Source organism: Mesoplodon mirus (assembly GCF_964341445.2).
Source record: "Mesoplodon mirus genome assembly, chromosome: 16".
NCBI lineage: Eukaryota > Metazoa > Chordata > Mammalia > Artiodactyla > Ziphiidae > Mesoplodon > Mesoplodon mirus.
This window is the reverse complement of record NC_138992.1, coordinates 35,679,344-35,693,463: the sequence shown is the minus strand read 5'-3', so window position 1 is coordinate 35,693,463 and position 14,120 is coordinate 35,679,344. Positions and strand designations below refer to the sequence as shown.

General features: G+C 36.7%; 1 protein-coding gene across 9 annotated transcripts in view; it reads left to right on the top strand.

The window, feature by feature from the left end:
- The window catches only part of VPS13B (vacuolar protein sorting 13 homolog B), a 791,361-nt gene that overhangs the window by 449,565 nt on the left and 327,676 nt on the right, over positions 1 to 14,120 (top strand). For all 9 annotated transcript variants that reach the window (XM_082600778.1, XM_082600779.1, XM_082600780.1 and 6 more), the window contains one exon: positions 7,040 to 7,243. In XM_082600778.1, the coding sequence (XP_082456904.1) occupies positions 7,040 to 7,243 (204 nt within the window). The remainder of the gene's footprint in view (positions 1 to 7,039; positions 7,244 to 14,120) is intronic.

Here is a 14,120-nt window from a genome sequence, read left to right as displayed (position 1 = left end):
CTAATCACCCAAAGTCCATAGTTTACATTACTCGGTGTTGGACATTATATGGGTTTGGACAGATTTATGATAAGACAGGTATCTATCATTATAGTATCATATAGAATATTTTCACTGCCCTGAAAGTCCTCTGAGCATTGCCTATTCATTCCTGCTCCTGACCAACCTGTCTCAGCCATTGATCTTTTTATTGTCTCCATAGTTTTACTTTTTCCAAAATGACATATAGTTGAAATTATACAGTATGTAGCCTTTTCAGATTAGCTTCTTTCACTTAGTAATTTGTCTTTAGAGTTCCTTATGTTTTTTTCTTGGCTTGATAGCTCATTTCCTTTTTGTGCTGAATAATAGGGTGTACCACAGTTTATTTATCCATCCATCTACTAAAGGACATCTTGGTTGATTCCAATTTTGACAATTATGAATAAAGCTGCTATAAACATTCAGGTGCAGGTGTTTGTGTGGACATGTTTTCAACTCCTTTGGGTAAATACCAAGGAGTGCAGTTGTTGGATCATATGGTGAGAGTATGTTTAGTTTTGTAAGAAACCGCCAAACTGTCTTCCAAAGTGGCTGTACCATTTTGCATGCCTACCAGCAGTGTATGAGAGTTCCTGTTGCCCCACATCCTTGCTAGCATTTGGTATTGTTAATTTTCTGGATTTTAGCCATTCTAATAGGTGTGCAATGGTATCTTTTTGTTTTAATTTGCTCTTCCCTGTTGACATATGATGTGGAGCATCTTTTGTATATCTTCTTGATCCTGCTTATATTTTTAAAATACTTTTTCTTCTTTTTAAACAATTATTTTATATTTCACGTGTACTAATCCAGTTTGTGAGGTCTTTGAGGGTCTGTTTCTTCTGCCCATTGTATCTATTAGTCTCTCATTTCACTTGGAACCAAATCTGCAGAAATTCTTTGAGTTCAGATTGAGTTCATCTCAAGAGAATTTGCTTTTACCTGTCATCTGGTAGCACTGTCTACCTGGCACAAGCCTCTCCAAATTAAAATTTTTTCATGCCACATTGGAAACTCAAACCCCCAAGTGCTGTCTTACGATGGCAAAGTCTTAGAGGGATTTTTTTCCCCTGTTTACCTGTTGCTAAGCCTAAGGTCAAAATGGGTAAGTTGGTAAGTTATCTCGTCTCTTTCAGCATAGGCATTAGGAGGGCTTTTTTCCATTTTTTTAAACTTTTTTAAGTTTGAAATACTTGTAGAGTCACATGAAGTTGCAAATACATCTCCTGTGTGCCCTTTACCCAGTTCCCTTCAGCGTAACCTTTCACCAGCTTTATTGAGCTATAATTGACAAATAAAATTGTAAGATATTCAAAGTGTACAACTTTATGATTTGATATATGTATACGTTGTGAAAGGATTCCCCCATTGAGTTAACACATCCATCACCTTTTGTGTGTGTGTGAGAACATGTAAATTCTACTCTCTTAGCAAATTCTTAGTAAATTTCAATTATATAATACAGTGTTATCAACTATATTCACCATGATGTTATACATTATATCCTCAGACCTTATTCATTTTATAACACAGAGTTTGTGCCTTTTAGCCAACTGCTTCCTATTTCCCCAACTTCATAGCCCACGGCGACCACTTTTCTATTCTCTGCTTCTATGAATTTGACATTTTTAAAAATTCCACATATAAGTGATATTATGCAATATTTGTCTTTCTCTGGCTTATTTCACTCAGTGTAATATAAATAAGCACTCCGGGTTTATCTATGTTGTTGTAAATAATAGGATTTTCCTTTTTTAAGGCTGAATGATATTTCATTGTATATACAGTTGACCCTTGAACACTGCAATACGGGTCCACTCATACACTTTTTTTTTTTTTCAATAGTAAATACTGTGAATGTAGAACCACTGAACTGTGGAGGAGGAACTGTGGATATGGAGGGCTGACCATAACTTATACATGGATTCATAACTGCTTGGAGGGTTGGTGCCCCTAAGCCCCAAATTGTTCAAGTGTCAACTGCAGATGCCATATTTTCTTGATCCATTTATTCATTGATGGACACTTAGGTTGTTTCCATACAAGGTATGGAAAAGGCTTTTGTGAACAATGTTGCCATGAACATGGAGTACAGATATCTCTTTGTGATTAATCGTTTCATTTCTTTTGGATATATACCCAGAAGTGGGATTGCTGGGTCATATGCTGGTTCTATTTTTAATTCCTTGAGGAACCTCCATACTGTTTTACATAGTGGCTGTATGAGTTTACATTCCCACCAACAGTGTACAAGGGTTCCCTTTTTTCCATATCCTCCCTGCATTTATTATCCCTTGTCTTATTGCTAATAGATATCTTAACAGGTATGAGGTGATGTCTCATTATGGTTTTGATTTGCATTTTCCTGATGATTAGTGAGCACCTTTTCATGTATCAATACCTTTTGGCCAATTACATGTCTTTGGGAAAATGTCTATTCAGATCCTTTGCTGATTTTCTTTTTTTTTTTTTTTTTTTTTTTTGCGGTATGCGGGCCTCTCACTGTTGTGGCCTCTCCCGTTGCGGAGCACAGGCTCCGGATGCGCAGGCCCAGCGGCCATGGCTCACAGGCCCAGCCGCTCCGCGGCATATGGGATCCTCCCAGACCGGGGCACGAACCCGTATCCCCTGCATCGGCAGGCGGACTCTCAACCACTGCGCCACCAGGGAGGCCCTGATTTTCTTAATTGGGTTGTTTTTTGCTATTGAGTTATATGAGTTCCTCTTATATTTTGAGTATAACCCCTTATCAGACATATACTTGAAATATTTTTATTCTAGAGGTTGCCTTTTCATTTTGTTGGCAGTTTCCTTTGCTGAGTAGAAGATTTTTAGTTTGATGTAGTCGCACTTGTTTATTTTTGCTTTTGTTACCTTTGCTTTTGGTGTCAAATCCAAAAAATCATTGCCAAGACCAGTGTCATAGAGCAGACACCCCTGTGTTTTCTTCTAGGCGTTTTATGGTTTCAGATCTTGCATAACTTCTTGCATAACTATAGTACAATATCTAAACCAGGAAATTGACATCAGTACAATCCACAATTGCATTTAGATTTCACAAGGTTTTTTTTGTTGTTGTTTTGTTTTGTTTTTTGGCCATGCCATGTGGCATGCAGGATCTTAGTTCCCTGACCAGGGATCGAACCTGTGCCCCCTGCTGTGGAAGCATGGAGTCCTAACCACTGGACCACCAGGAACTTCCCTCGCCAGTTTTATTTTTAATCATTTGTATTTATATGTCTATATGTGTGTCTAGTTAAGTGCAGTTTTACCACATATGTACATTCATGTAACCACCGTCACAGTCAAGACACAGAACTGTTCTATCACAAGTCTTCCTAGGAGAGCTGTTTTTAATTCACCCTTTGAAGGTTGATGTAGCCCTTCATGACCCCCGCTTTTTATGCAGTCTCCTATAAATAGATTCATCCATCTCCTTAGGTGGGCCTTGAGCTTTATCTCCTCCTGTGGGATTATCAGAAAATCACTCTCTGCAGGATTCAGCAGAAACCCTAAGAGCAAAAGCTGGCTTTGGCAGGTGCTTATTTATTAGTGTTCTTAATTTCACTTTTTGGGGGTGGCTTTGCACCTTCTATTCTCTAGTGCCAGCTCTGAAGTGTGTTTAAAAAGATGCTTTAAATTGTCTGCAAGCATTTTACTTGTTTCAATCAGAAGATTCAATCTGACTTTCTAATATGCCATATTTTGGAAACAGGTAACCATGTAAATATTAAAGAGCATTTATCTTTATAGTTTTCATTAATAGTTTTTTCATAATTAGAAAAGTTGACTTTGTTTTATCATGGTGTCGTGCATCTATGATTAGTTGGTAATTAGATATATTATTCATTCAAAACCATATAAGATAATGTACTTCAGGAATGGTCATAAAATTTATAATGGACCTCTTTATGAATAGTTTAATTTTCAGTCATTTTATTTATTTCTATAATAGTTTTAATATTGAAATAATTAAAACAGAAGTTAAATAATTTCTCCAAGCTCATGGATCATTGAAAAATCTGAGACCAGAGTTCACATTAGTCTTTTGCTTATCCTGTTTTCTACAACTCAGATTTAAATGGTTTTGCAATTAACTTTTAAGTTGGATTTATATACCCACATACTGTACATTTCTCTGAACTTTCAAATCAGGTTAAAATGACAAATATATTTTTCAATTTCAAAAGCAAACAGAAAGAAAAGTGTAAAATCTCAAACCCTGGTTCTTAGAAAACTTAAAAGTTTGAAATTAGCATGTTTAGAAGTATTAAGCTATTGCTCAATATACAACCCATTTTTACATGAGAAGAAGAACCTGTGGAAAGTCATGTTTTCCACAGACAGATGACAGGAGGAAAATAGCTTGATTTAAGGCCAAGAGTAAATATGGGGCATTTCAAGCGTAGGTGAAAACTAATGACATTTGGTGTTTCTCTGGTTTTTATCTTATGACTTTGCAGTTTCTCCAAGTGCCAAGAAAAAATATAAAGGCTGATGTTAACGTTGGGCTAGGTTGCTTTGTTTGTCTTTTAATATAGTACTAATTTTATTTCTAAACATACTTTTTCTTCCTTCAAAGGGATTTTTTAAAGTATTTTTTCTTTAAAAGTAGGCTTAGGGAATTTATGTAAAATGTAGAAAGTATTGGCTAGTTTAAAATAAGTAAATAAAACTTTTATATGGGGAATAATAATCTAGGGAAATAAGCTAGGCCACCCACTGCCAAAGATATTTGCTGTATGTCAGAGTTTATGTGGCCCTGCAGCAGCAGTTTACTGTCTAAAGACTGTGTGTTCTTATTGCTGTGGACAGATAGATTCTCCACTTGAGATTTGTAAAGATTTGTGTCAGTTCAAATCAGTGAATTGAAACAGCATTTACTGATTGCTTACTAGGAGATGTAGTTTCTGACTTCAAGAAATGTATGCTAGGGGCTACCCTCGTGGTGCAGTGGTTGAGAGTCCACCTGCTGATGCAGGGGACACGGGTTCGTGCCCTGGTTCGGGAGGATCCCACATGCCGCGGAGCGGCTGGGCCCGTGGGCCATGGCCACTGGGCCTGCGCGTCTGGAGCCTGTGCTCCGCAACGGGAGAGGCCACAACAGTGAGAGGCCCGCGTACTGCAAAAAAAAAAAAAAAGGTATGCTACATTGAGAAAGACTGACAGATCATTGTGATATTCTTGTACTTATAAGTACAGAAGGACCCTAAGAGCACAGATTTGGGAGGAAGGGAGTTCGAAGAAATGGTGGTCAGGAAAGGCTTCATAGAAAGTGAAGTTCGAGCTGTGCCTTTAGAATTAACAGGTTTACACCAATATTGAAATGAAAGGAGAGCATTTGACCGAAATAGGTGTACTCACAATGTTGCTCCCTCTCACCTGCACCCTTATTCACTCCTTTTTTCTTTGCCTTCATTAAGGCAAAATGAAAGGGTTCGTGGCCGGTTTTATGGGCCTTATTTTTAATGCAATTCTTGGGTTCATGTAAAACTTCAAGCCACCTTTCCTTGCATGCCCATTCCTATATTGTAATTTTCTAAGTTAGAAAAAAGAAAACAAAAACCAGGTTCAGCTCTTACCTTAGGAATAATGAGAGTCCATTCATTCAGTTTCTCTGGTTCCCACTATGACTTATGGACCAATGCCTGTTTGTTTCCCTCTTCTCTTATCATTAACACCTTGTGATATTTCCCTACCTGAGCTGCCTGTTCATTCATTTGCAGTCCTCTCCCTGCTCCTCTCTTCACTTGAATTCATTAGCCTTAGCCCTCACCTTGCCTGGCCTAATGCATGCCATCTCCATTCCTGTGTATCTGGCCCAGACATCTGCCATCTTGAGTCTCAGTGGTCATCCACCTTCCATGAGTATTTGACCAGCTTCTGGGCATGGTCTGACCCACACTGTTTACTTAGACAAGAGGTAGTCTTGATCACATTCATACTGTCTCTCTGTAGTTTTCACACGAGGACTCAGTGCTTCCCTCCCTTCTCCCTCCACTAATTAGTTTCATTAGTATTCAATTGATAGAATTAATTATATTTCTTTTCTAATCACTGCAATGGTATCTATGGTAGTAAAACTATTTTTATGGTCTATGTAATTTCACTTTTGTGTTGATTGAAACTTTCATGGGGGACAAATGTTACTTTCCTTTTGATTACTCACTTTAAAGCATCTGTGAACCAACATAACTAAAAAATTACAAACACACAAACTTAGTCTTATCCAGCTTCCGAATCCTGAATGCTTTTCTTCCTACCCTACCACACTGCCTTGCTATTTTCAGTCTAAAACCTTCATGAATTTAACCATTTACTTCCTCTAATCTAGCTTTAAGCTGCTGATAATTTTATTCATTTGCTTAGTGTCCAATAAGATCAAAGTTCCAACTCTATATGGACCAGTAATCCTTACTGTGTTTCTACGTCAGTAAGCAATGTACTCTTGTCAACAATTTAGTCTGTATGATGATGGGTTATATAAAGGACCAAAGGCAAAAGGTGGGGGAGTTAAATAGATTAACAAGTCTTCATCACCTTTCCTAACAAGACATCAGAGTGCTGAGGAAGGGAAAGTAGATGTTTAGCATTGCAAAGAAGACAGGGTTTTGAGGCAAAACCCTGGATTTAAGTTGCAATTTTGTCCACATAGTAGCTCAGTAACTTTGGCTAAGTCTTTTAACCTCTCTGCATTACTTTCTCTTTAGTAAAAATGGAGATAATAATACGACCTCACAACATCTCAAGGATTTAAATCATAAATGTGAAAGTACTTAGAAAAATAGCACAGTGCTGGGAATAATGTAAGAAATCATTATAGGGTAGATACTGTTAAGTGCTAAGTTTTGGGTATGTTTTCAAGTCATTAGTATGTGGTAACTTTCTAATACCTGCCTCATAGATTTGATTAACCCAGTAATCCAAAGGGAAAAAAAGGTAATAACATGATGTTAGCGAGCAAAGTAAACATAGAATACTTACTTTATCTATTCACTTTTTTTCACTGCCTTTACAGGAGAGCCTTGAATTTAGGAATTCTTCGAGACCCTGGATCAGAAATTGAAGACAGACAATACCAAATCGATCTGCAGTCCATCAATATTGGTACTGCGCAGTGGGATCAACTAAAACCAGAGAAGGAAAGCGGCACAGGAGGGGTGCTAACAGAGAATGAAAGAAATTCTCAGAATCCAGCCCTTGAGTGGAATATGGCCAGCAGGTGGGAAATGGTTGAGAAACTTTCTCCACGTTCTAATATTTCATTGACAGAAGAACAATTGATGATACAGTCTTTAGCATGCCCAACCTAAGTGTTTTGGTATTGTTCTGCATTTCATGATGATCATTAAATATATTTTGTAATTGTAGCTGATGATTTTGCTTGGAAATCTGCTAGTCCTACCACTGTTACACTGCAATTATTACAAATTTAAGGTCGTGTCAGAATTTTTTTTTTAAAGCTTGTTGTTTGATGAAAGGTTCCACTTCAGGCTAAGGATTCATTCACATTTTCCCTTAAAATCCATTATATTCAAAGTCAGATTTTTTTAAAGTCTTTCCTTATCAGGTTCTTGTGCTTGTTGCCTTTGTAGATCTTCTTTGAAAAAAATGTTTATTCAAGTCTTTGCCCTTTCTTTTTTTTAATTTTTATTTTTGGCTGCGTTGGGCCTTTGTTGCTGCGTGCAGGCTTTCTCTAGTTGTGGCGAGTGGGGGCTACTCTTCGTTGCAGTGCGCAGGCTTCTCATTGCAGTGGCTTCTCTTGTTGCAGAGCACGGGCTCTAGGTGCACGAGCTTCAGTAGTTGTGGCACACGGGCTCAGTAGTTGTGGCTTGTGGGCTCTAGAGTGCAGGCTCAGTAGTTGTGGCACACGGGCTTAGTTGCTCCGCGGCATGTGGGGTCTTCCCGGACCAGGGCTCAAATTCACGTCCCCTGCATTGGCAGGCAGTTTCTTAACCACTGCGCCACCAGGGAAGTCCCTTGCCCATTTTTAAATTGAGTTGTCTTTTAGTTGATGATTTGTAGGAGTTCTTTTTTTATTTAACTTTTAAATTTTTAAAATTTTTATTGAAGTAAATCGATTTACAATGTTGTGTTAGTTTCTGGTGTACAGCAAAGTGACTCAGTTATAAATATACATATATATTCTTTTTTATATTCTTTTCCATTAGGGTTTCTTACAAGATATTGAATATTTCTCTGTGCTATACAGTAGGACCTTGTTGTTTGTTTTATATATAGTAGTTTGTACCTGCTAATCCCAAACTCCTACTTTATCCCTCCGCTTACCCCCTTTCCCCCTTGGGTAACCATAAGTTTGTTTTCTATGTCTGAGTTTATTTCTGTTTTGTAAATAAGTTCATTTGTACAATATTTTAGGTTCCATATATAAGTGATATCATATGGTATTTGTCTTTCTCTGACTTACCTCACTTAGTATGAAAATCTCTAAGTCCATCCCTGTTGCTACAAATGGCATTATTTCTTTCTTCTTAATGGCTGAGTAATATTCCATTGTGTATGTGTACCACATCTTCTTTATGCATTCATCTGTCAATGGACATTTAGGTTGCTTCCGTGTCCTTGCTATTGTAAATAGTGCTGCTATAAACATTGGGGTACATGTATCTTTCTGAATTAGAGTTTTGTCTGGATATATACCGAGGAGTGGGATTGCTGGATCATATGGCAACTCTTTTTTTAGTTTTTTAAGGAAGCTCCATACTGTTTTCCATAGAGGCTGCACCAATTTACATTTCCACCAACAGTGTAGGAGGGTTCCCTTTTCTCCACAGCCACTCCAGTATTTATTATGTGTAGAAGTCTTTTTGGTGCAGGGAGGGAATGCCAATGGTTTTATTCTGTTCAGACAGAAGAAATTTACAAGAATTTATACAGTTTAGAAATATAGAGATTCCAGTTACACTGTTATTCCTATTACAAAAAATGACTAGTAAGATAACCAATCAGAATTTCAGTTTTCTTTTGAAAATTGTAATCACAGAACATGGCAATAATTTGTAAAGTCTTAGAGTCTGTGAGACTCTTTATTCAAATCATTTTCAAGTACAGATTTACTTACATAGATAACAAGTTAGCAATAGATGTCAATATTCATACAAGTTTCCCTATGACATGAGAAAATAAAAATATTATGAAAGGTCTCAATATTTTATCAAATCAGATTCTCTGAACTAAATTTAGGATGCAAAACATCATTTCTCCTTAAACAGATGCATGAAAGAAGAGATATCTTCTTTACCTCTTTTTTGTGTAGACTTTTTAATGATGTCCATTGTGACTGGTGTGAAGTGATACCTCATTGTAGTTTTGATTTGCATTGCTCTAATAATTAACGATGTTGAGCATCTTTTCATGTGCCTATTAGCCATCTGTATATCTTCTTTGGAGAGATGTCTATTTAGGTCTTATGCCCATTTTTCGATTGGGTTGTTTGTTTGTTTTTGTTATTGAGTTGTATGAGCTGTTTGCATATTTTGTAAATTAAGCCCTTGTCAGTTACATCATTTACAAATATTTTCTCCCAGTCTGTAGGTTGTCTTTTCATTTTGTTTATGCTTTCCTTTGCTGTGCAAAAGCTTATAAGTTTGATTAGGTCCCGTTTGTTTATTTTTGCCTTGGGAGACTGACGTAAGAAAACATTGGTATGATTTATGTCAGAGAATGTTTTGCCTATGTTCTCTTCTAAGATTTTTATGGTGTCATGTCTTATATGTAGGTCTTTAAACCATTTTGAGTTTATTTTTGTGTAGGGTGTGAGGGAGTGTTCTACTTCATTGATTTACATGCAGCTGTCCAGCTTTCCCAACACCACTTGCTAAAGAGACTTCTCCTCCTTTGTCGAAGATTAATTGACCATAGGTATGTGGGTTTATTTCTGGGCTCTCTATTCCACTCCACTGATCCATATGTCTCTTTTTTGTGCCAGTACCACACTGTTTTGATCACTGTAGCTTTGTAGTAATGTCTGAAGTTTGGGAGGGTTTTGCCTCTAGGTTTGTTCTCTTTCCTCAATATTGCTTTGGCAATTCTGGGACTTTTATGGTTCCATATAAATTTTTGAAATATTTGTTCTAGTTCTGTGAAAAATGTTATAAGTAATTTGAAAGGGATCGCATTAAATCTGTAGTTTGCTTTGGGTAGGATGGCCATTTTAACTATTAATTCTTTCAGTCCCAGAGCATGGGCTATCTTTCCATTTATCTGAATCATCTTCAATTTCCTTTATCATTGTTTTAAAGTTCTCAGCATATAAGTCTTTCACCTCCTTGGTGAGGTTTATTTCTAGATTTTTTTTGATGTAATTTTAAAAGATTGTTTTCTACTTTCCCTTTCTGATATTTCATTGTTAGTGTAAAGAAATGAAACCGATTTCTGTATGTTAATCTTGTATCCTTCTACCTTGCTGAATTTGTTTATCAGTACTAGCAGTTTTTGTGTGGAGTCTTTAGGGTTTTCTGTATATAATATCATGTCATCTGCATTTAGTGACAGCTTTACCTCTTCCCTTCCAATTTGGTTACCTTTTATTTCTTTTCCTTGTCTGATTGCTGTGGCTAGGGCTTCCAATACTGTGTTGAATAGAAGTGGTGAGAGTGGGCATCCTTGTTTTGTTCCAGATTTTAGCAGGAATGCTTTCAGCTTTTCACCCATTGAGCATTATGTTGGCTGTGGTTTGTCATAAATTAGCTTTTATTATGTTGAGATATGTTCCCTCTATACCCTCTTTGGTAAGAGGTTTTATCATGAGTGGATGTTGAATTTTGTCAAATGCTTTTTGTGTATCTATTAAGATGATCATGTGGTTTTTGTCTTTTCTTTTGTTGATGCGTGGTGTATTTGCTTATGTTGATTGATTTGCATATGTTGAACCATCCTTGTGACCCTGCGGTGAATCCAGCTCGATCATGGTGTGTGATCTTTTTTATGTGTTGTTACATTTGGTTTGCTAATATTTTGTTGAGAATTTTTGCATCTATATTCATCAAAGATATTGACTTGTAATTTTCTTTTTTGATAGTGTCTTTGTCTGGTTTTGGTATCAGGGTGATGGTGGCTTCATAGGATGACTTTGGGAGTGTTCCGTCCTCCTTAGTCTTTTGGAAGAATTTGAGAAGGATTGGTATAAGTTCTTTGTGTGTTTGGTAGAATTCCCCAGGGAAGCCATCTGGCCCTGGACTTTTGTTTGCAAGGATTTTTCTTTTTTTAACTGCAGATTCTATTTCACTTCTACTGATCAGTCTGTTCAAATTATCTATTTCTTCTTGATTCAGTTTTGGTGGGCTGTATGTATCTAGAAACCTGTGCATTTCTTCTAGCTTGTCCAGTTGGTTGGCATATAATTGTTCATGGTATTCTCTTAGGGTTTTTTTTTTTTTTTTGTATTTCTGTGGCATAGGTTGTTATCTCTCCTCCTTCATTTCTTATTTTGTTTCTGTCCCCTCTTCTTGGTGAGCCTGTCCAGAGGTCTTTTAATTTTGTTTACCCTTTCAAAGAACCAACTCTTGGGACTTCGCTGGTGGTCCAGTGGCTAAGACTACACACTCCCAAGGCAGGGGGCCCAGGTTTGATCCCTGGTCAGGGAACTAAATCCCACATGCTGCAACTAAAGATCCCGCATGCCACAACTAAAGATCCCACATGCCACAACCAAAAGATCCCATATGCCACAACTGACAATCCCGCACATGGCAACATAGATCCCACATGCTGCAACTAAGACCTGGTCCAATGAAATAAATAAATAAATATTTTTTTTAAAAAAAAGAAGAAGAAAAACCAGCTCTTGGTTTTATTGATTTTTTTTCTATTTTTTAAATCTCTATTTTATTTGTTTCCTTTCTGTTATTTATTATTTCCTTCCTTTTGCTGACTTTAGGTTTTGTTTGTTCTTTTTCTAATTCTTTTAGGTGGTAGGTTAGATTGTTTATTTGAGATTTTCTTGATTTTGAGGAAGACCTGTATGAACTTCCCTCTTAGAAATGCTTTTGCTGCATCCCATAGATTTTGTATGGTTGTGTTTTCGTTGTCATTTGTCTCAAGGTATTTATTTCCCCTTTGGTTTCATCATCGATCATTGGTTTTTTTAGTAGCATGTTGTTTAGTCTCCATGTAATCATTTTTTTCTTGTTTCTCTTTCTGTGCTTGATTTCTAGTTTCATGTCATTGTGGACAGGAAAGATGCTTGAAATAATTTCTATCTTAAATTTGTTGTCTTGTTTTGTGTCCTACTATGTGGTCTATCCTCGAGAATGTTCCATGTGCACTTGAAAAGAATGCGTATTATGGTTTTTTTGGATGTAATGTCCTGAAAATATCAATTAAGTCTATCTGTTCCATTGTGTCATTTAGGATCTCTATTGCTGTATTGATTCTTCTGACTGGAAGATCTGTCCATTGATGTCATTGGGGTGTGAAACTCTCCTACTATTATTGTATCCTGTCAGTTTCTTTCTTTGTGTCTATTAGTATTTGTTTTATGTATCTAGGTACTCCTATATTGGGTGCATGTATGTTAATGAGTATAATACCTTCTTCTTGTATTATATGCTGTCCTTCTTTATCTTTCTCTATGGCCTTTGTTTTAAAGTCTATTTTGTCTGATATGAGTATTACTACCCTCACTTTCTTGTCATTTCCATTTGCATGAAATAGCTTTTTCCATCCTGTCACTTTCAATCTATGTGTTTCCTTTGCCCTAAACTGGTCTCTTGTAGGCAGCATATTGTAGGCTCTTGTTTCATTATCCAATCTGGTACTCTGTGTCTTTTGATTGGAGTATTTAGTCCATTGACATTTAAGGTAAATATTGGTAGATATGTATTTATTGCCATTTTAAACCTTGTTTTCCAGTTGATTTTGTATTTCTTCTTTGTTCCCTTCTTTTTCTTTTTGTTTTTCCTTTTCTGGTTTGATGGTTTTCTTTTGTACTACACTTGTGTTCTCTTCTTTTTGGTTTTTGTGAATCTATTGTATGTTTTTGATTTGTGGTTACCAGTTTTTCAGTTATGTTATACCATTACTATAACTGCTTGCTTTAGACTGACAGTCATATAGGCTCAAACACATTCTGAAAAAAAAAGTTTACATTTTCTTACTCCCTTCTCCCACATTTTATGATTTTGGTGTTCTCTTTTACAAATTTTCATGTTTATCTTTTTGATGTTCATTGTAGTTATCATCACTTTCACAGAAAATTTTTTTTTTATCTATGTACTGGTTTATTTAAGTGATTTACTTTCCAGCTGTGATGTTCTCTTTCCTATAGATTCTTGTTTCTTTTGTATTTAGAGAAGACCTTTCAATATTTCTTTTAGGATAGCTTTAGTATTGCTGTACTCCTTTAGTTCTTACTTGTCTGAGAAATTCTTTCTCTCTCCTATTCTAAATGATAATCATGCTGGGTAGAGTATCCTCGGTTGTTGGTTTTTTCCTTTGAGGACTTTGAATCCATCTTGCTAGTCCCTTCTGGTCTGCAACATTTCTATAGGAAATCAGCTGATAGCATTATGGGGGTTCCCTTGTAACTTAACTCTTCACTTTTCTCTTGTTGCCTTTACAATCCTCTCTATAACTTTTGCCATTTTAGTTATGATATGTTGTTATGTAGGTCTGTTTAGTTTCCTCTTGTTTGGGACCCTCTGTGCTTCCTTTACTTGAATATGTTTACTTCCCCAGGTTTGGGAATTTTTCACCCATAATTTCTTCAAATACATGTTTGATCCCCTTCTCTCTCCCTTCTCTTTTTGGAACCCCTATTATGCGTAGGTTGGCACACTTTATATTATTTCGTAGATCTCATATGTTGCTTTCATTTTTTTTTTTTAATTTGTCTTTCTGTCTGCAGTTCTGACTGGGTAATTTCCATTACTCTGTCTCTTCCAGATCACGTATTCATTCTTCTGTGTCATTTAGTCTGCTATTCATTACTACTAGACTGGGTTTTATCCCCAGGCACAGTAGTGCTAGTAATCCACTTGGATGTCCTGCAGGCACTGCACTCCCAAAGCCACCAGTGGAGTAAATCCACCGAAGTAGTTCAGCCCCTGGGCATCAGCTCAGATTTCAACCTCACCTCC